The 20,128-nt window shown below is 38.9% G+C and overlaps 1 protein-coding gene across 1 annotated transcript in view; it reads left to right on the top strand.

Annotated features, from left to right (window-relative positions):
* The window catches only part of slc16a10 (solute carrier family 16 member 10), a 33,064-nt gene extending 14,169 nt beyond the window's left edge, over window positions 1–18,895 (top strand). Inside the window, exons 2-6 of the mRNA XM_051875003.1 lie at window positions 5,318–5,462; window positions 6,809–7,238; window positions 13,560–13,703; window positions 14,171–14,399; window positions 16,609–18,895. Of these exons, the coding sequence (XP_051730963.1) occupies window positions 5,318–5,462; window positions 6,809–7,238; window positions 13,560–13,703; window positions 14,171–14,399; window positions 16,609–16,826 (1,166 nt within the window). The 3' untranslated portion in view covers window positions 16,827–18,895. The remainder of the gene's footprint in view (window positions 1–5,317; window positions 5,463–6,808; window positions 7,239–13,559; window positions 13,704–14,170; window positions 14,400–16,608) is intronic.
* Window positions 18,896–20,128: the final 1,233 nt, after the last annotated feature.

Consider the following 20,128-nt stretch of genomic DNA (forward strand, 5'->3'; position numbering starts at 1 on the left):
TAATCGGATCCTCTTCCTACATCACTAGGGGAGCGAAATCTGAGCGGCCCGTTTTTTTCACATGCTTGCAGAGAAAGACTTGTCAAAAGAAAGTTACTGCGTTTTGGCAAGATTATAGCACTTAAACATGGAAAAAGTCAGATTTTCATGATATGTCCCCTTTAAGCCATTAAAACGGAATACAGAAGAAAAAGGAAAACAGATTTTGAGAAAAAACAAAACATAAAAAGGATTTGAAGTGCCTTGTTCTATAAACGTCACATGCCCGTCAGCAAGAACACTGATTCACACACTCTGGACTTCATGATTACGTTCGCAATCTTATCATCAAGTGTGATAATGTTCAACATCATGGCCGTTAATAACAGTGTTTGTGAATCTGACATGGACCGTCACAGGTTCCTTCGCTTTCTTCTCAGCGTGTGTGTGTGAGAATCTGATCCAGCACCTGTGTGTTCAGTGCATCATTTCCAGTCAGAAATCAACGTTACATTTACATTCTTCTCTAATTGGACAATTTGAATAAGCAAACAGGAGATGGTGGGTTTTAATCATGTAAGAGTATGTATGTAATCACGTTTAGACTCGCTGAACCAGAAAACAGAAGATAAGCCGGTTTATTGGTTGTAAATGTAGTGGCTGCTGAACTCTTGACTCTGAGTCCAGCGAGTGTCACTGATGGATCTCGTCAAACAGAGGACGGAAACAGGAAATGGAATGGATATCATTTTGCTCAAGCCTCTTCTACGTCAGGGACTCAAGTGTTTGGTTTGGTGCTTCTTGTTTGCAGAACTCAGGAAGTTGGTTTTCAGGAAGAGGAGGATATAACTCTCTGTGAGGAGACAGGGAAGGCCTTGTGCATCTCCAGTGTTTCTCTCTGCTTCCTCAATTTGATGTTTCCATGATCACGGCTAAACACTGAACACAACATGCACTGATGGACACGTTCACACTCAGCTCAGTTATGAAGGAGATGGGCGACTGCAGTTCAAAACTCAAGTGACTTCCTGTACAGATGAAGTGTGTCATTTAGGTGCCAAGAGACCTTTCTCATTGTCTCACTTTAATGTTCACTATCAGTACTGTGGGCACATGTGTGAAAGGATGAAAGCCATTTAGAATGAAAAGAAATGCATAAAGACATGATTCAATGCTTTAAATTTGCTCTGGTTGTCTGTCAGTGTGTTTGCAGGCGATACTAACACAGGGTTAGTTCACCCAAAAATCATTTATTTTTACGATCTCTTTATGAACTCTTTGAAGCGTCAAAATGGTAGTTATTACAATATCAGTAGTTTTTGTAAATGAACAATGCACACTTTTCTCCATGTTACCTGCACATAAATATCCCTAGTCTGCTGGATGATGTAAAAATCATAGTTTTGCATCATCTAGTGTGCTTTTCAAGCTAAAGGGCTACAGGTTGAAACTACGTTTTTGTATCAGTCGTATCGACAGACGTTCAAGAGTGCATTATGGGTGTTGAAGTGTTTTCTGTTTTCTCTAGTCATGTATTTATTAATAAACTCATCTTGCCAGCAGTGAACTCCCCCTTTAAGCCTGTGAGGACCCTAGTTAAAAAAACCTGTACCAAAATCTGTTTAAATACATTTATTTCATACTAAATATACTTCAAATCCATTAACATATTTATTGACATATCATCACTTAAGACTTACTGATTGAAAATTTTAAATAAACTCTATTTGGAGTATTTCTTTATTGCACATTTCTTAATATTATGCCTAAAAAGTGTTTTACTATCACTATTAATAAGGATCTTTGTATAATATCAGTCTTTAAATGCATGATAATTAAAGTGTATCTAAACTATACTTGCAATAGTTTGACTTCAGCACAATCAAATATACTTCATTATATCTTTAGTTGGACCTCAGCACTACTTCTGCACAATTAAAGTACAAAATGAGTTGCAGACTTTAAGTATATCAGTTTAGTACAGCAAAAGTACAATTGCAGGGTATTTTTATTCAGCACATAAATATGTAAATGTATTTGTAGTATATTTAGCACAAAATAAATGTATTTCACATACATTTTAGTACTTTTTTTCACTAGTTGGTGTTGGAGAAGTGGACTGAATCCAGTTCACACAGTCATGATTAGATCCAGTGTGAACAGGAGTCACTCCTGATCGGTTGTCATTTGTGAGTAATAATTCATTGTAGTTATTGTCATTTCAAAAATGCCATATTAATATTTCATAACATAGAGCTCAATAGAGCTTCAGTTGTATTTCAGCTGGAATATTCCTTTAATATCAACAGTGTTCATGCAGTAGCATACTCTAAACTTAATCATAACGCTCAGTTGGTGTTTAAAAGACAACTCATATTCAGTAATATTATTTTTGCTGCACTGACTATCAGATGAGAACAAAACTTGAGCTGAATAATGACACTGTTATCTTCTACTTAACTGAAACTGATCTTGTTTCATAATTGACTTGTTATTAAACATTGGCAGTTATTGAACTGAATATTAAAGTAAAGGTGTGTTTAAAGTAAATAAATATGACCCCACCTGAGCTTTAGAAGGCAGTGCCACCCATCTATGAATCCAAACAGGCTGTGTGTGTTTGATCACGTCTGTCATCAGAGCAGATGTGTTTGTTTAAGACACTGGCACACGGTACGGCCTGTAGTTTGTTGGCAGGACACGAGCACACTGAGCTCTTAGTCTGTTTTGTTTGCTGTGCTAACAGTGTGTTTCTTCCACCTGTTGAGCTTCTCTCTCGGAGTCACATCATCAGTGGAAGCTGGCGGTCACCGGTGCGTGAGGAGTCGTCACAGACTCAAACACGACTAACGGCGCTGTTCACACGATCCTCCTCGCGTGAGGTCAGAGTCACAGATGGTGTAACTGAAACCAGGGTGGTTTAGGTCGAGGGTCGCCGAGTTCCACACGGAAATAAAGACAAGCCCTAACACTCACTCCTTCTGTCCTCTTATTCGCTTGTTTGTTTGTTCTTTTGTTCTTTCCTTTGTTCTTTCATTTGTTTGTTCATTCTTTTGTTTCTTCTTTTGTTCTTTCATTAATTTTTCTGTTCTTTTTGTTTGCTCATTCTTTTGTTAGTTTGTACTTTCTTTTTTGTTTGTTCTTCCTTTGTGCGTCCCTTCTTTTGTTTGTTCGTTCCTTCTTTTATTGTTTTACTCTTTCTGTCTTTCTTTTATTTCATTTTTGTTTGTTATTTCTTTTGTTTGTTCCTTCGTTATGTTGTTCTTTCGGTTCTTTATTGTTTGTTCGTTTTCTTTAATTTGTTTTTCTTTTTTTGTCTTTTGTTCTTTCATTCATTTTTCTGTTCTTTTTGTTTGCTCATTCTTTTGTTAGTTTGTACTTTCTTTTTTTATTTGTTCTTCCTTTGTTTGTGCGTCCCTTCTTTTGTTTGTTTGTTCCTTCTTTCTTTTATTGTTTTACTCTTTCTGTCTTTCTTTTATTTCATTTTTGTTTGTTATTTCTTTTGTTTGTTCGTTCGTTATTTTGTTCTTTCGGTTCTTTATTGTTTGTTTGTTTTCTTTCATTTGTTTTTCTTTTATTGTCTTTTGTTCTTTCATTCATTTTTCTGTTCTTTTTGTTTGCTCATTCTTTTGTTAGTTTGTACTTTCTTTTTTGTTCAATGTTTGTTCTTTGTTCGTCCCTTCTTTTGTTTGTTTGTTCTTTCTTTTATTGTTTTACTATTTCTGTCTTGCTTTTATTTCATTTTTGTTTATTTCTTATTTGTTTGTTCATTATTTTGTTCTTCCGTTTGTTCTTTATTGTTTGTTCATGTTTTCTTTCATTTGTTTTTTTGTCTTTTGTTCTTTCATTCATTTTTTTCATTCTTTTTGTTTGTTCATTCTTTTGTTAGTTTGTACTTTCTTTTTTGTTCATTTGTTTGTTCTTCCTTTGTTTGTTTGTCCCTTCTTTGTTTGTTTGTTCTTTCTTTCTTTTATTGTTTTACTATTTCTGTCTTTCTTTTTTCTTTCGTTTTTGTTTATTTCTTTGTTTGTTTGAATGTTTGTTCATTTTTTTTCTTTTTCTTTTGTTCGCTCATTTTTGTTTGTTCTTTCTTCTGTTTGTTCGTTTGTTTGAATGTTTGTTCATTATTTTCTTTCTTTCTCGCTTGCTCTCTTTCTTTCGTTCTTTCTTTCTTTCTTTCTTCTGTACTCATATGATGTCTTGTTGTGGTTCATCTTCACATGTTTATATCACACAGTGTCTGACAGTGATGCCAAACACCACTGGTTTTGTCTCATTACAAAATTTTATATATTCCTTTTTTTTTTCTGAAAATGCACAAGCTTTTGCATATGCAAATTCAGACTCTATCATGTGGCACAGTTTTGGTGAAACGTAGAATGTAGAATAAATCGAACATTTAAGGAAGTTGGTGGATGTGTGTGTGTTTCTGTCGGAGAGAGAGAGGTGCTCCAGATCTCTGATCATCATGTGATCATTCTTACTTCCCATGTGAAACTGCAGCATGAAGGGCATTAATATATGCCAGAGAGTCACAGATCTGTGACCACAGGGAGTGCAGATAACAAAACATGAATAACCATATAATCATGTGTAGATTGCTAGTGTATTAGATCATACTGCAAATTCAGGACACCCGGGTCATGAAAATATTTCATAGTTGAATTAAGGACATTTCAGTTATTCTGTACAACAGTTTTGCTCTTCATTTGATGTCTAATGTAAAATCTGGCTCCTGAAGTAAAACCAGTACATTTCATGTCACAGGAATATAACGTATGTATTTAGTATAGTAACGTTGTGGAGTGTTAAATTAAAGTTTCTGTGTCACTGTGTCTGTGTATTCAGAATTGCTTATTGACCCTTGTACTCCTCCCTCTTTCTACTGTTTTTCTCTCTCTCTGTTTCTGTTTGCGTCTGTTTGTGATTAAAAAGTCAGTGTGCCAAAATCCAATAGCACAGTATGACAATAGACAATAAATCACTGTATGGTCATAAATCTTTATATAATTATTTTGTGATGGAAATTCTAAAGCTCATTTTGTATAATCAAATGAATGAAATGCTTTACAAATAAAGGACACTTCATCCCAACTCATTTATTTTCTTGTTTTATTTGGATCTTAATGGACACTGACACATTTGATTCAATCTGGTCACGTTTTATGTGCCGACTGCATTTCTGGTGTATTGATTTGCATGTAAAGCCTTAAAACAACATTTTATAATGAGCCGGTGATTATCACATACGTTAATGCATTTAAAAGTATCTAATGGAAGTTTCATTAACTCTACTGGCTCTGTATAAATGATCTCTGTGTTTTGTGTGTGTGTGCAGCATGGGTCGGCTCTCTCTCGATGGGCATGATCTTCTTCTGCTCTCCGATCGTCAGTGTGTTCACCGATCTGCTCGGGTGCCGGATCACGGCTGTTGGAGGGGCTGCGGTGGCGGTCGTGGGACTTTTGGCCAGTTCATTTGTCACGTAAGTATATTATATTCCACTTTTAAATTTGTTGCTAAGCTGTTACATTTATGCTTACATTACATGTAACTGCAAGTAGATGGTAAGTGACTATCTTTGCTTTCCTAGTGTACTTATTGCTAGTGCTCAGCACTATAAACTGGATGAGGGCAGGGATTGTCTTCAGTTGCATTGACCCATCTGTTTTCCACATTCTACTATCCTTCCTGGATGATTTTGTTTTCAGTAGCTACGTTTACATGGACACATTTTGTTTCAATCAAAATGAAATAATTCTGAATGATGAATCCAAACATACCAGTGTTCACACGAACGCTAAATAATGTCACATGCTTCAAAGCAGATTTGATCTTTTGACATGCAAATGCATGAATATACAGAGTTTCCCACTAACCATCATCCTGCCATTGCTTCTTTTCTTTGTTTTAAAAAGCAGATTAAATATGTATCTATTGGGGCCCTAATCAGGAGATGATGAGCAAATGAAGCTTTGTGTCGTGCTGCTTATACTTATCAAGCAGTAAAAACGCCCCTTCCGGTGCACAAAAAAGGCATCTGTGGATGAGAGTCCGAAACAAGGACTGGTGGGACAAACATTGTCCTGCAGTACTTCAAAGACAATGAGTGAAACTTTAGACTGACATGTTAGACATTTAGGACACTATATTCAACAACAACAACAACAAGAACAGCTTGTTCCATGCGTCATACATCATTACGCCATTTCTATGTCATTGCACATGTGCAGAACTTTCCAGTTTCAGTTTTCAATCTGATCCACTGTTTACATGTCCTATTGAACAGATTAGAAAAGATTTAAACCATCCCTTATACCAGGGGTGTCCAGACTCGGTCCTGGAGGGCCACTGTCCTGCAGAGTTTTGCTCCAACCAGCTCCAAAACACCTGCCTGTAAGTTTCTAGTATGTCTAGTTAGACCTTGATTATCTGGTTCAGGTGTGTTTAATTAGGGTTGGAGCTAAACTCTGCAGGACAGTGGCCCTCCAGGACCGAGTTTGGACACCCCTGTCTTATACAATCCCAATGAAATTTCAATCAGATTTGGCCAAATCATTTCGACTGACACGGCTACTTGACTTGACTTTAGCCTGACACCTTGGGGTACAACAAGGCTATGTACTAGGCCCTACTTCCCTTCCCTTCCCTTCCCTTCCCTTCCCTTCCCTTCCCTTCCCTTCCCTTCCCTTCCCTTCCCTTCGTCCCATTATATCCCTTGACCCATTCCAAACACTTGACACATTCCAAACACTTGACCCATTCCAAACACTTGACCCAAAGTGCCTTTCTTACAATGCAGTCTTATGGTCATTCTCTCTCTATCTGCAGGTCTCTCGGGCCATTATACTTCACCTATGGCATAGTCTTTGCATGCGGCTGCAGTTTTGCGTATCAGCCGAGTCTGGTGATCCTGGGTCACTACTTCAAGCGGAGACTGGGCCTGGTGAACGGCATTGTGACGGCGGGCAGCAGCGTCTTCACCATTACGCTCCCGTACATGCTGTCAGGCCTGCTGAAGCGCATAGGGCTCTACCACACGCTGCGCGTGCTGGCCATCTTCATGTTCATCCTCATGCTGGCGGGACTCACCTACAGACCCCTCCTTCCCAAACCCGTCAGCAGCAGCAAGTCAGGCAGCCGCTGTCCCGCGCCCAACAAGGTGTTTAACGTACACATCTGGAGGTCTCTTGGATACCGCATATGGGCCTTTGGCATCCCTGCGGCCCTGTACGGATACTTTGTGCCTTATGTTCATCTGGTAAGTGTGTTGAATTTCTCTATTCTGCCTTTGACTTCATAACGTCACTAGCTGCGATTCAGAGTTTAGTTTCAGGAACGTCCTCTGTGGAATGTTATGGATAGCTCACACAAATATGAGTACTTTCATCATATCTCATGCTGTTTCAAATCCATATGACTTTAGCCTGGAATACATTACACCTCTTTTGTACAGGTTTTTACCTTGATTTATAGTCTGGACAGGTCAACAGTAGTTGACAAGAGCCAGTCTGCAGATTTGAGTTGATAGATTTCACAAAAAATCACATATTGTATGATTGACACAGACTCTTATTTTTAGTTTCAGGCTCTGTTTTCACCTTGTATTAAAATGGATTTGGTTGATTGGATCACAAGTGTACGACTCTAAATACAGGTGTAAACAGGGTGTAAAACGTTTTAAGCTTGTCCACTTTTGACCACTTCCAGAGGTAGTCGAAAACACATTCGACCAGATTGCTTTCGTAGTGGAAACGCTCATGTGGTCGAATGTGTTCAAACAGCCGCTAAAGACCACCTACTCTCCGCCTACTGACCTAATGCGTAAACATTATGTGAAGCGCGCAAGTCTGACGGGATTTAAACTTTGTCGGCTGAAGACCCAAGTTTGGTTTGAAGAGAAAAAATGTACCAAGCACAATGTTCTCTCACCATTCCTGTTTTCTAACACACACTCACTGTGTTCGCTGGTCTTGCGGCTATCAGAAATGAAAGCTGATGCTCCCCGTATGCTTTTCCGTCATCTCCGGTCGCGTTCATATGTAAATTGCGCCAGCTTATTTTGACAATTAGATTGAAAGATCTGAAAAAAACCTTACATTTACCTTCCCATAGACACTCCCCTAGAATAAATCCGGACAGAAGTGGTTGAAAGTGGACAAAAATGTCGGATTAAAACACCAGGTGTAAATGGGTATGTGTCCCCCTCGTCCATTTGTAATCCGATCAACCAAACCGCATCTTAATACTAGGTGAAAACAGGGCCTCAGACTTTGATTACATCCAGTTGGAGACAACGAGAGACATGTTTCTGTGGGAGTTTGGTGTTTTCAGAACGACTTTAAAGTCTGGAAGTGTATGATTCTCAGTCGTTGTAAATGGTTTTAATCTGTAACCATTTACAAAGTCAGCAATTGTATGAAGTTGGGATGTTCTGAGCCAATCTCAAGTACTGGAATCGGGAATCATAACTGATTGGTATTGGCTATCCTAAGCCTGATCCTTTATTTTACGTCAGCTATCACACAGGTGTCACGCAGTAGGTGGCAGTATGCACCTTCAGTTGGGTTTGCCAACCGCCATTAAAAGGAAAAGAAGAAGCTAAAACGCTCAAGCTTTTGTGTTTAGCGTATTTGATGTGCACGTTTGTAACGAATCACTCGAAAGTCATTTATTTACTGTTTATTTGGTAACACTTTATTTTAGGGTCTTTTAGCTAGTTGCTTATTAACTTGCATATTACTAGAATATTGGCTGTTTATTAGTACTTATTAAGCACATATTAATGCCTTATTCTGCATGACCTTATTCTACATTCTTAATTCTACCCAATACCTAAACTTAACAACTACCTTACTGACTATTAATAAGCAGTAAATTAGGAGTTTATTGAGGGAAAAGTCATAGTTAATAGTGAATATGTGTTACCTATACTAAAGTGTTACCGTTTATTTTTATCTGCCGTCAGACTATCTGAGACAGGGCACAATAAACTTGAACAGAACCCTAAATTTAACTCAAGCTTGCAAGCTTCTTCAGAAAGCATCATAGCAGCAGTTCATATGACTTTATTCTCAGTCTAATGAATCTGCTTTGTGTGGGGAACAGACTGCACAACGCCTATGTGTGTCTTGTCTGATGAAGTTTGAGATGTTGATGGTGAATGAACCAAAGCTTACTGAGATGTCAGCAGAGTATCAGTGCAGTTCCTTCAGCCGTGCGCTGGACTCCTGCATGGATGGATGTTTGTGCTGTGAGGTTTATTGAAATAAAAGGTCAATTTGATCTGAGGAGCGCGGGGTGTAGCTCTACACAAACATCAGCTCTGTTATTGTAGTATCCACAGATGTGTTTTGCGCAGGTTAAGTTGCCCTGCAGATTGTGGATGATGGGCAGCACTGAAAGGGAAAGAGCTTGTTTATCTGTGGAGAGCCGGGAAATGGTCAGTTATGTTCACCTCTTCCAGGGTGGAGGATCCCGCTGGGTTAGCGGCAGACAAACACATATCTCAGCGTGTCATTGTCATCTGACAGAGGCCGAGGAGCACACTTGAACTGTTCACGTCAAAACAAAAACATGATCCTCAGGGTTAGAGGGCACAGGGCCTCGATGGCCCCGGGTGTTGTTTTGAAGGTTCTTCAGTAAGTCCTCACAGCGATCTCCGCTTCACTCCTAACAGCACACGTCACTTCAGATCTGGGCTCTCAGATCATCAACACCTCACTGTGTTTTCGTCATATATTTTCTGTTGACATTGAGTCTTGTAGTCGTGGCAAAGCGGTTAGCATACAAGCTCTGAGGCGCTCATGTGTGAGTGACTCGAGTTCAGATCTCTTCCCTTGTGACAAAGTACACTTATCATACTCTTAAAAAGAGCTTTGTATTGAATCTTAAATCTTATGCTATTTTAAAGATTCATAATTTTGTTTTGGAGTCTCCTACATTAGATTGACATGCATCCAAGGTCAAAAAACACTTTAATTTTCTCATAATATCCACTGCAGAATCAGCTCTTTTCTCACAGTGTCTGAAATAGTTTGATCAAGGATTCGGTCCCTCTTAAACCGCCTTTCCGAGAGCTGCTCTGCTCTGATTGGTCAGATGGCCCAGTTTGTTGTGATTGGTCAGAAATCAAACACCCATTATCATATCTGAATCTCAGCACTCGTCGGTTTTCCCATATCAATCCCATCAAAGTGGATTTACTTTGGCAGCAGAAAACAGCGTCTTCTCGACATGAACAACACGAACCAAACTCTTCCAGTCTCAGATACAACTACGGTGTTTGAGGACCATAGGCTGGCATTATGGAAATTACTTAAAAATGTTCAGCGGGAAGTAAAACTGGGATTATGAAATACACTTTATTTTTACTTGCGACTCGTTTCAGGCAGTTCAGAATCACTTCTTTCTTTTGGGAGACAAAAACTTGATCTGCGAAACTTTGCAGACTTTTTACATTCACAAACAGCTGTATTAATACATGAAAGATCATATCTGAAAAAGCATAATTTAAATACGTTAAGTACCTTCTCAAACTCACCCTACAGCCTTCCTCTGATTTGGGTCAGAGCTTCTTCAAAGCATGTCTGTCTAAGTTAACATGTTTGATATACCAAACTCTTCATGTGCAGTTTAACAACAAACTAGATGAAGATGCCTTGAGTCTGTGGCAGTCTATAGGGAAGTGATATTTGGCACACAGATAGAGGACAGTCTGAACATTAACCACAGTGAGTTTGGAGTCACTCTAGCGCCACCAACAACTGAAAGTTAGAAACAAATTTTTCTGTTTTTCCTGATTCCTTCGCTCATGCCAAGTTGAAAGCACCCTATTATGTGTTTGTTTGTTTTTTTCATCATGATTTTTAAGCCTACTTTTTCAAACTCCTCCTTGATCATTTGTCCAGTTTTCATTCAGATCCACCCAGTTCATCTTCAGTGTAATTGGCACCACAATGGCGTGACTAACTTTCATTGGCGAACACGCAAAAAGAAATCAGCTGCGGTGATTTCACTTGTCCTGCAGACACACTTTCATTTCCACAGACATTTTGTTGGGACACTTTATCTTTTCTCAGTAGTGCAGTGGGTGTAGATGAGGGATCCTGAGACCTCTGGTCTTGTGATCGGCTCAAGCACTGACAGATGCTGACAGTGTCATGATGTTGCATTTTTCGACCTGCTGAGGTAAGCAGTCATGCGCAGAAGATTTAAGAAACGCAAACGAGCACTTTTAGCAGTCAGAGTCCGTTCTTTATTCTTTTATGATCCTGATCCAGCAGATAAAGGCCAGCGGTTCACCTGCGGTCACACATGAGCTATCATCATCATTCAGTGCTGCACATTTCAACAAGTACGTTGTGAAATTCCTTGGACTTGTTTCACGGACTCATAAAAGAGCTTTCCTGAACCACTGACAATTTTTTTTTTTTTTTGATTCCTTAGAAAGACACCTTGTCAGTTTAATACACTTTTATTAACCCACTCAGTCTATTCATAATGAAAGCATCCAAATTGTAATCTAATAATATGTAAACAATATGACTTACACACTAACTCCAGCACAATCTGCTTATTTTTAAATACTCAAGACCTGCATCTCACAGTCTTTAGCAGCCACACAGTGTTTTTCGCTTGACATTTCCACAAAATTGAGTGTTTCTCAGCTATTGGACCCCCTCAGTGCTCTCTCTGACCCACTGTCAGTCCCACAGGTCACTCTCACAGCAGTTCACACACACTGTGACGGGGATAACATAGGCCTACTGTTTGCAGGACTTGGTCGCAAAATGAACTCAGAGTCGAACACGGCAGATGATGTTCAGACTGCCAGGCTTTATGCTGTTGTTCTTTTTTTTTTTTTAAATGAGTGAATGAGTGTGTGTGTGTGTATGTGTGTGTGCGAGTGTGTGTTGCTCTTATGGGTGGGCCGCTCCTCTCTCAGCCTTCAGATTGGTTCGTTTCTGGGGGAGGACTCAAACGCCTAGGACCCTACACCACATCTGCCTCATGTGTTTCATGTCCTCCTCTTCTGTACTAATTGTGCACCTCTGGATCTGATATACTGTCTGTGTGTGTGTGTGTGTGTGTGGACTAGAGGGCGTGCAGCAGTAAATATGAATAATGGCCATTCATGATAAATGACTGGGTGTTGTGTTACTCCCTCTATCTCTCTCTCTCTCTCTCTCTCTCTCACACACACACACACACACACACACACACACACAGGTTTGTTTTGCTATCAAAGTGAGGACATTCCATAGGCGTAATGGTTTTTCTACTGTACAAACTGTACATTCTCTCCCCCTACACTACCCCTACCCCTAAACAGAAAACTATTATAATATACAATGTCTGCATTTTTACATTTTTAATAAAATTGAGTATTTTTATGCTATTTTAAATATGAGGACTCATGAAATGCCCTCATATTTCATGTTTACATCGTAATACCAGTGTAATACCCATGTCATTATACAAATTTGTGTACTCATAAATCACAAAAACAAGCACACACACACACACACATAAACACACACACACACACTGAGCTGCGCAGGAAGCGGGTTCAGGTGTCTGTTTGTGCTGTAACAGAACAGTCCCTTAAACAGGCCCCTTTTCCTGCCTGTTCATTCCAAGTGAATTCCTGTATGTCCTCAACACACACACACACACACACATACATATTGAGTTTCCATGTTTTATGGGGACATTCCACTGGCGTAATGATTTTTATAATATACTGTATATTTTAAACACTGTATAATATACAAACTGTATTTTTTGTCCCCCTACACTAACCCTACCCCTACCTTTCTTTTTCAAAACACTTTATTTAGTATGATTTATAAGCTGTTTTAGGGAATGCCAGGTACACACACACACACACACACAGAGTTATTGCTGTAAGTCTGCTTGAGAAATACAACTTCTCCAGGAATGTTATTTCAAAATGCACTAACAACATTTTACAACATTTTTTACACTTACAAACGATATAAGTGTAATTCTTCAAGCAGAGATGCTTCTGAAATCCTGCAAAATCAAACTTCATCTGTTAAATCATTCATCACAGGTCCAGAAATAAAGATCAGATCGAATATCAGACAGGTTTGGCTGTAGAGTGTGATGATGTGCAGTTCTGATACGTCAGACAGTGACAGATGAATTCACTAATAGTGACGTGGAATGTTCGTTAAAAGTTTTCTGCGTCCCTCCACCACCCCTCCTCCTCACTCTCAGCTGGTTCCTATCACAGACAGGGATACGGGGGAGTACTCTGGGTTCGAGCCACATTCCGAACTTGGAGCCTCCCCTCGGACAGCACGCCACATACACATACTCTTTCACTTTATCCGCTTATATTAACAGCCATGTCTGCGCTTTTACTCACTACTGTCACTTGATTGCAAAAAAATAAAAATAAAAAGTCAATCACACAGTCTGTAGGAAACTTAATGGCCAAATGAATATTTTATTTAACGATTAAGCTGTATTCTGTAATTTTAATGCAGATGTGCATCATTGACCATTCTGTGTGTGTGTGTGTGTGTGTGTGTGTGTGTGTGTTCACTATCAGATGAAGCATGTAGAGGAGCGCTTCGGACAGGACGCTAACAAAGAGGTTCTGCTCATGTGTATCGGGATCACGTCTGGAGTGGGTCGTCTCATCTTCGGCAGAGTGGCAGACTATGTGCCCGGAGTCAACAAAATCTTCCTGCAGGTGAGAGACTGATTCAACACACACCCGTCACTGTCCGGACCTTCCCATGCAGAGGATTCATCAGGCTGATTAAAATCCGTAAATGCTGAGATCTTTTGAAATGATTCATTCAATAGAACTGGCTTATAAGAGTCATTTTCATTCTGAATCAGACTCCACAGGTTGGGCCGTGTGTTTGTTTTTGCTGAAAATCACTGCAGTAAACACACTGCATCACGTCACAAATATGAAAATACAAGCATCAATGCACTTGTTCACTGAATTTGAGAACTTTTTTCATTTTTCTGACATATGAGCGAACCATCATTCTCAAACTTTTCTTACACGGACACTGTTATCAGAAGTGAGCTACCGACAATTAGGAAACACTTTATCATTAGGTTTCATTAGTTAACCCTGGTTAGTGCATTAACTTACAGTTTTTAAGCACGTCCTGCTCAGCTCTGACCGCTGGTGTGTTCCTCCAGGTGTCTTCGTTCATGGTGATCGGCGTGATGTCCATGATGATTCCTCTGTGTCATGTGTTCGGCGGGCTGATCGCCGTGTGTCTGCTCATGGGCCTGTTCGACGGCTGCTTCATCTGCATCATGGCTCCCATCGCTTTTGAGTTGGTCGGCTCCCAAAACGTGTCGCAGGCCATCGGTTTCCTCCTGGGCATGATGTCCATCCCCATGACCGTCGGGCCACCCATTGCAGGTAATGTGTGTGTGGAACGTCCTGCCTTAAACTCTGAAGCTGCTGTGAATCAATCTATATCGGGACGCCCAGTCCTGTTTACAACATGGTGTGAACGCACCTCAACACACCTGTCTGTGATTATCACATGCTCCTGAAGATCTTCATTACCTGAGCTGAACTCTTCAGGAAGTTAGATCTTCAGGAGCAGGATTGGGCACCCCTGATCTGGAGAAATACAGGTGACTTGACTAAACTGAAACGTGAACATCATCTGCCACCTGTTGGCTGCAGTAGGTACTTTAACACTGTGTCAGATCATGTGACACAAGACATATTTACATTTATGCATTAATAGAGACTAGTGGCACAATAACATTACAAATAAAATGCCTGTTAAACATGTTAATTAAACTCTTGTGCATCAGTTTTAAAAGGTTACTCTGAGCTAAAAATGTCTGTGTCAAAAAAACTGTCATAAAAAATTGAAGCTTGGAGCGCAAAATTAAGTTCTCTAAGGTCTCATTTTAGAGAACAGCCTTGGCAGAATATTGTTGAAGTGAAAAAAGTTAGAGGTTTAAGTTTCTGAAAATTATTATTGAACAAAATTATATATTTTATAAAACGTTGCACTCAAAAACTGCTTGAAAATAAGCCATAAATCTAATCAAGATCTGTCCCAAATTTCAAGCTCCACTGGTATAAACAGCGCTGGGATTTATGATTTGCAGTACAGTATAATTTCTCTCCCTCACAACAACATTACACACACACACACACACACACACACAAGCACGCACAATATTTTTAGTAAACACATACAAACCACACTCTGACATCCACACCAACACAACTGTAGCTGCGTAATTTATCCAGTGTGCTCTATAATATGCAGAAGCAGAAAAAAGGATCAAAGTAAGTAATTGCTTTATAGGCCAAACCTGAGAAAATGGCGCCATCTGGTGAAAAAATATTACATTTTTTAAATATTGAAGCCTTGCCAAAAGAATAAAAGCCTGTTATCAAAGACTGGATCATGTTATAGTTAAATGGCCCTTGATTAAAAATTGCAGTTTTAATGTGTTTCAAAGAGGACATTTTTGTCCTGAGTGTAACTATTTTGTGTTACTAGTGTGAAATAGATTTATTAAAGGAAACGAGGATGAAATTAAAATTCCAATAAAATTACACACTTCAATTTATGCAGTTAGCATTAATTCAAGGACATTTTTGTTTATCATTTTCCCTAAGAACGCCAAGGTTTACACACACACACACACACACACTAAAAAAAATTAACAAAAAAATTACTTCTGTGTATGTTTTGGACTACATGTATGTGTAACTACAACTCTTCCTTTTTATTATACGAGTGTCTCATTATCTACAAATGTATAAAACTGATTTGAGATCAGGTAAAAATCATATATATATGGTGATGGGTGCTTGAAGCTTCGAATCCTTTACAAATCTTTTGTTTCGAATCAGTAGTTCTACCAAACTGCCAGTCACGTGATTTCAGTTAGTGGCTTCGTTATGCCATAACTGTTTCAAACTGTTTCGAAATGTCAGTGGTTCACCACTAAGGGGCAATGATCTCTGTGAACACATAAACCAGTGTCTGTGTATGATTTTTACCTGATCTCAGAGCAGTTTTATACATTTGTTCACATTTAATGACACACTTGTATAATAAAAAGTAAGAGTTGTAGTTAAAAGTCTCTTACTGGCCTCAGATGATTTAACAGATTACATTTTCAATAAATCATTTGCAGTTGGTTTGAAAAAGGTGTTTTTATGCATGTTTTGTATGAGTTTTTATTGCATTTACACTGTTTTGACCAGCAGGTGTCATCTTGAATTAGTGAATCATTCTGTGAAGTAATTGGTTCAGTTGATTGGTTCAAATTTCTCCCATCGCTACTGGTTCACAGAGATCATCGGCGAACCATTGAATTTTCTAAACAGTTGATGTAATGAAGCCTCGTTGACCGAAATCACATGACGAAGCGTGTTTCGAAAGCACCTATCAGTAGTGGCAACCACAGCTGCCATTTTTAGCCATAAATTTCACTGATTTTAAAACGGTCATATGGAGCTCAACAAAACACAGACGTCTCAAAGCGCCTTTTCAAAAGCTGAACTGGTTTCACTCAGACACTCGTATGGCCAATGATTTGATTGAGTTGATTCAGCTGACCTTGTCATCTGTCTGTGATTCTGTACCCAGGGTTCCTGAGAGACCGTCTGGGCGACTATAACGTGGCGTTTTACCTTGCTGGCATTCCTCCGCTCATCGGCGGGGCCGTGCTGTGTGTGATCCCGTGGGTGGAGGCCCGGAAAAAGAGGAAGGAGGCCAACGCCACGGCCGAAACCACAGAGAAGATGCTGGAGCACAAGAGCGCCGCACAGGACGGCAAGACCGAAGACCCTGAATCTGTCATCTGAGGAACCTGCGGGTCGGACATTCACAGCGCAGAGACTGTCAGATGTGTGTGTGAGCGAGCGTGTGTGTGTTCAGATGGTTTATGTGATTTTATATCCCTGCAGGAACTGCCATCAAACAGAGCTTCTACGTGAATGAGATTTTTGAGCTATACATCTTTAAGAGAGTTTCCTATAATATTTTTGTACTGAACTTTTAGGGTTTAAAAGGGAAATGGTGTAACATGAACAATCATTCATGAAGAAGGGAAGCCCTGAAACCTTCATCCTGAGAGGAGATTCATAGGATCTTATTTTAACCAAAGTATGCGTATCTTTATTCTCATAATCTAGCTTGTTTTACATCAGACTATAATATTAATGATATTGTTTTAAATGGGAAAGTCAGCCATATGTATTCATTTCTTCCTGTTCTGGAAAGATTTGAAGGATGTTTTTGCAGATGAGCGCTTTATCAGAGGAGATGCCATGTGTTATATGCAATTATCTAAGATATATTTCCACTGAGGAATAACATTGAGGAAACTTTGATGTGAAGTCCAGATAGAAATGATCATACAAGCAAAGTGAATCTGTTAAAGTGCCTTGTTTTGGTCTGATGAAGGTGTCGAAGCATCCCAATGTTCTCCTCGAGCGCCTGTGAGGAGCGAAGCGTGTTTTATGGCATCTGTGTTTGAACATTTACATGTGCAGATTTCAGCATATTAGTATTGAAATGAACTGGGATTGTTTTCTATACAGTGAAGCTGAAATGTTATTTTTTTTTTTTTTATCAATGTTATAAAATCTGTAGTGTTCATTGGTTAGATTGAGCCAAACTGCCATTTTGATCTCAGAGTTTTCCACATTTACTGCCATCGAGGCCTTGACTGAAAAATGAAACACGTATGCACAATCATTTTATTTTATCACTTTTTAGTATGAATGTCCTCTGATTCCTAGTCACATACGTGACACATATGGCAGCGTGTGTCCTCAGGACAGTCGTCAGATGATCAGATGATCAGTCCATTGATCCATAGGAGTATTAATCTGGTCCTGTGATCTACCTCATTTGACATTAGTCTTCAAATGTTTCTCTGAGGATCATAAACTCAGCTTCACCAAGTGCTCGTGTAACCTCTCACGTATCCCATGTTTCTTCTGTGTTATTCTTTTGTATTTTTATGAGTATTATCACTTGTGTTTCACAAATGTATTGCAACAACCTTTATAAGTGCCTTGACAATAAGATTATTGGACAGATGAACAGGTTCCAAACAATGTATTTCATTCGTTTCAGTAGAAAACAAAATTCATATTTCACAGGACAAAGCTTGATCTTTTCTGACACTCAGTAGCGATAAGTGTCTCTTAACTTCATTGCTTTATTAAATTCTCTTTGGTTTGAAAACTTTTCCATGTTTTAGGGGAAAATGATCTTTTTTACTTTTTGTACATGGTCATTTTTGTATATATTTTTTTTAATTTATACTGTTCATGTAAATCATTGTTGCACACCAAACCAGAAAAGGCTCTGCTTCATGTAACCTCATATTTTGAAGTATAAATATGGACTGGTTTTGATGAGAGCTGCAGTGATTTACTCAGGGTAATACTACATGTAAAATAACTTTATCTCCAGGCCTCAGCTAAACACCAAAATGACTAACTTCAGTTCTTGAGGAATTTATTGTCCATCTATTTGTGATTGTAACATTTAAAAAATACATTTACTGAATAAGTACCAAAGGAAATATGGTTGCACTTTATTTTATAGTATGTGCACTTACAGTGTTTTTACCCTGTTATTGTAATGACGACACTGAGTTCACAGTATCTACATGCAGCACGGGACTGTAAAATAAAGTGCTACCAAAAAATAGTTTAATAAACTTTTAGTCTTATGAAAACATTTCTCTATGTGTATAATCTCAATGCAGATGGTTGAATACATGTTATGATTCTGCAGTTTCATTTTAGACACCTTGATCTGATGACTTGCATGATTTTAGCTTCTGTTATATTTTGTTGTACGTACAACAACTTGGTATAAATAAATACGACAATAAAGAAAACATTTATTAATTTTATTAATGAAATGTTTGTATTGTTATTAAATGTTTTCAGAAAATGACTTTTCAGATAATCGGTTCTTTTATTAAAGGGGTGGTTAATTATGATTTCACTTTTTTAACTTTAGTTAGTGTGTAATGTTGCTGTTTGATCATAAACAACATCTGCAAAGTTACGACACTCAAAGTTCAATGCAAAGGGAGATATTTTCTTTTACAGAAGTCGCTTTTTAAGGACTACAACAAACGGCTGATAGGGACTACAATGAGCTTCTTCCAGGGTTAGTGACATCACAAACCCTAAAATTTACATAAACCCCGCCCCCGAGAACACACAACAAAGTGGGCGGGGCCATGTTGGGCTGCTTTAGAGAAGAGGAAGAGTTGTTGTAGTAGAGTGTTGTTGACATGCCGTCATTTTACGCCGGACTGCTTCACAAACGAGGGTCAATTCAACACAAAAGATTAACATGACGGCACATGCTAGTGGATGAGTTGAATCAACTCCACAGCAACTACATAAATTTATCCACTAACCATTCAGAAACGTTCTAAAAGTTGTAACTTCTTCCTGAGTCTCTCCATCAGTGTCGACTCCGGTTTGAACAATGTAAGGCTGAACACCGTTACTGACAATCCTCATTTTGTCTGCGTGAGATTCTCCAGCTTTGTTGTTGTTGAGCGACCGAAGCGCGAGCTGTTAAAGCTCCGCCCTCTTCTGGAAAGGGGGCCGGGAGCAGCAGCTCATTTGCATTTAAAGGGACACACACAAACAGCGTGTTTTTGCTCACACCCAAATAGGGACAAATTTGACAAGCTATAATAAATGATCTGTGGGGTATTTTGAGCTGAAACTTCACAGACACATTCTGGAGACACCAGAGACTTATATTACATCTTGTGAAAGGGGCATAATATGTCCCCTTTCAATGGCATCTTACATTAGCTTTTTTTAAGGAAAGCAACGTTTTTTTTTTTTCAATGTGTCTGTTTCATCGATGTGTGGACACTCGTAACAGCATATACGTGCTGGACAGAGGTGGATTTCTGCAGTGATCTTCGTTCACAATCGTTTCTTCACAAACATCACAATCTGTATCCAGTACGTCTCAAAGCACACAATCCATTATCAGAGTAATGGAATTTCTGTATTTAAAAACATTTGTTCCTCGTATTGCTTGCAGTATTGATTGTTTCAGATGAACAGTGGATTGTTTTAACTCTCGAGTAATACTGTAGCTTCATGACTAT

Source organism: Ctenopharyngodon idella, chromosome 20 (assembly GCF_019924925.1).
Source record: "Ctenopharyngodon idella isolate HZGC_01 chromosome 20, HZGC01, whole genome shotgun sequence".
NCBI lineage: Eukaryota > Metazoa > Chordata > Actinopteri > Cypriniformes > Xenocyprididae > Ctenopharyngodon > Ctenopharyngodon idella.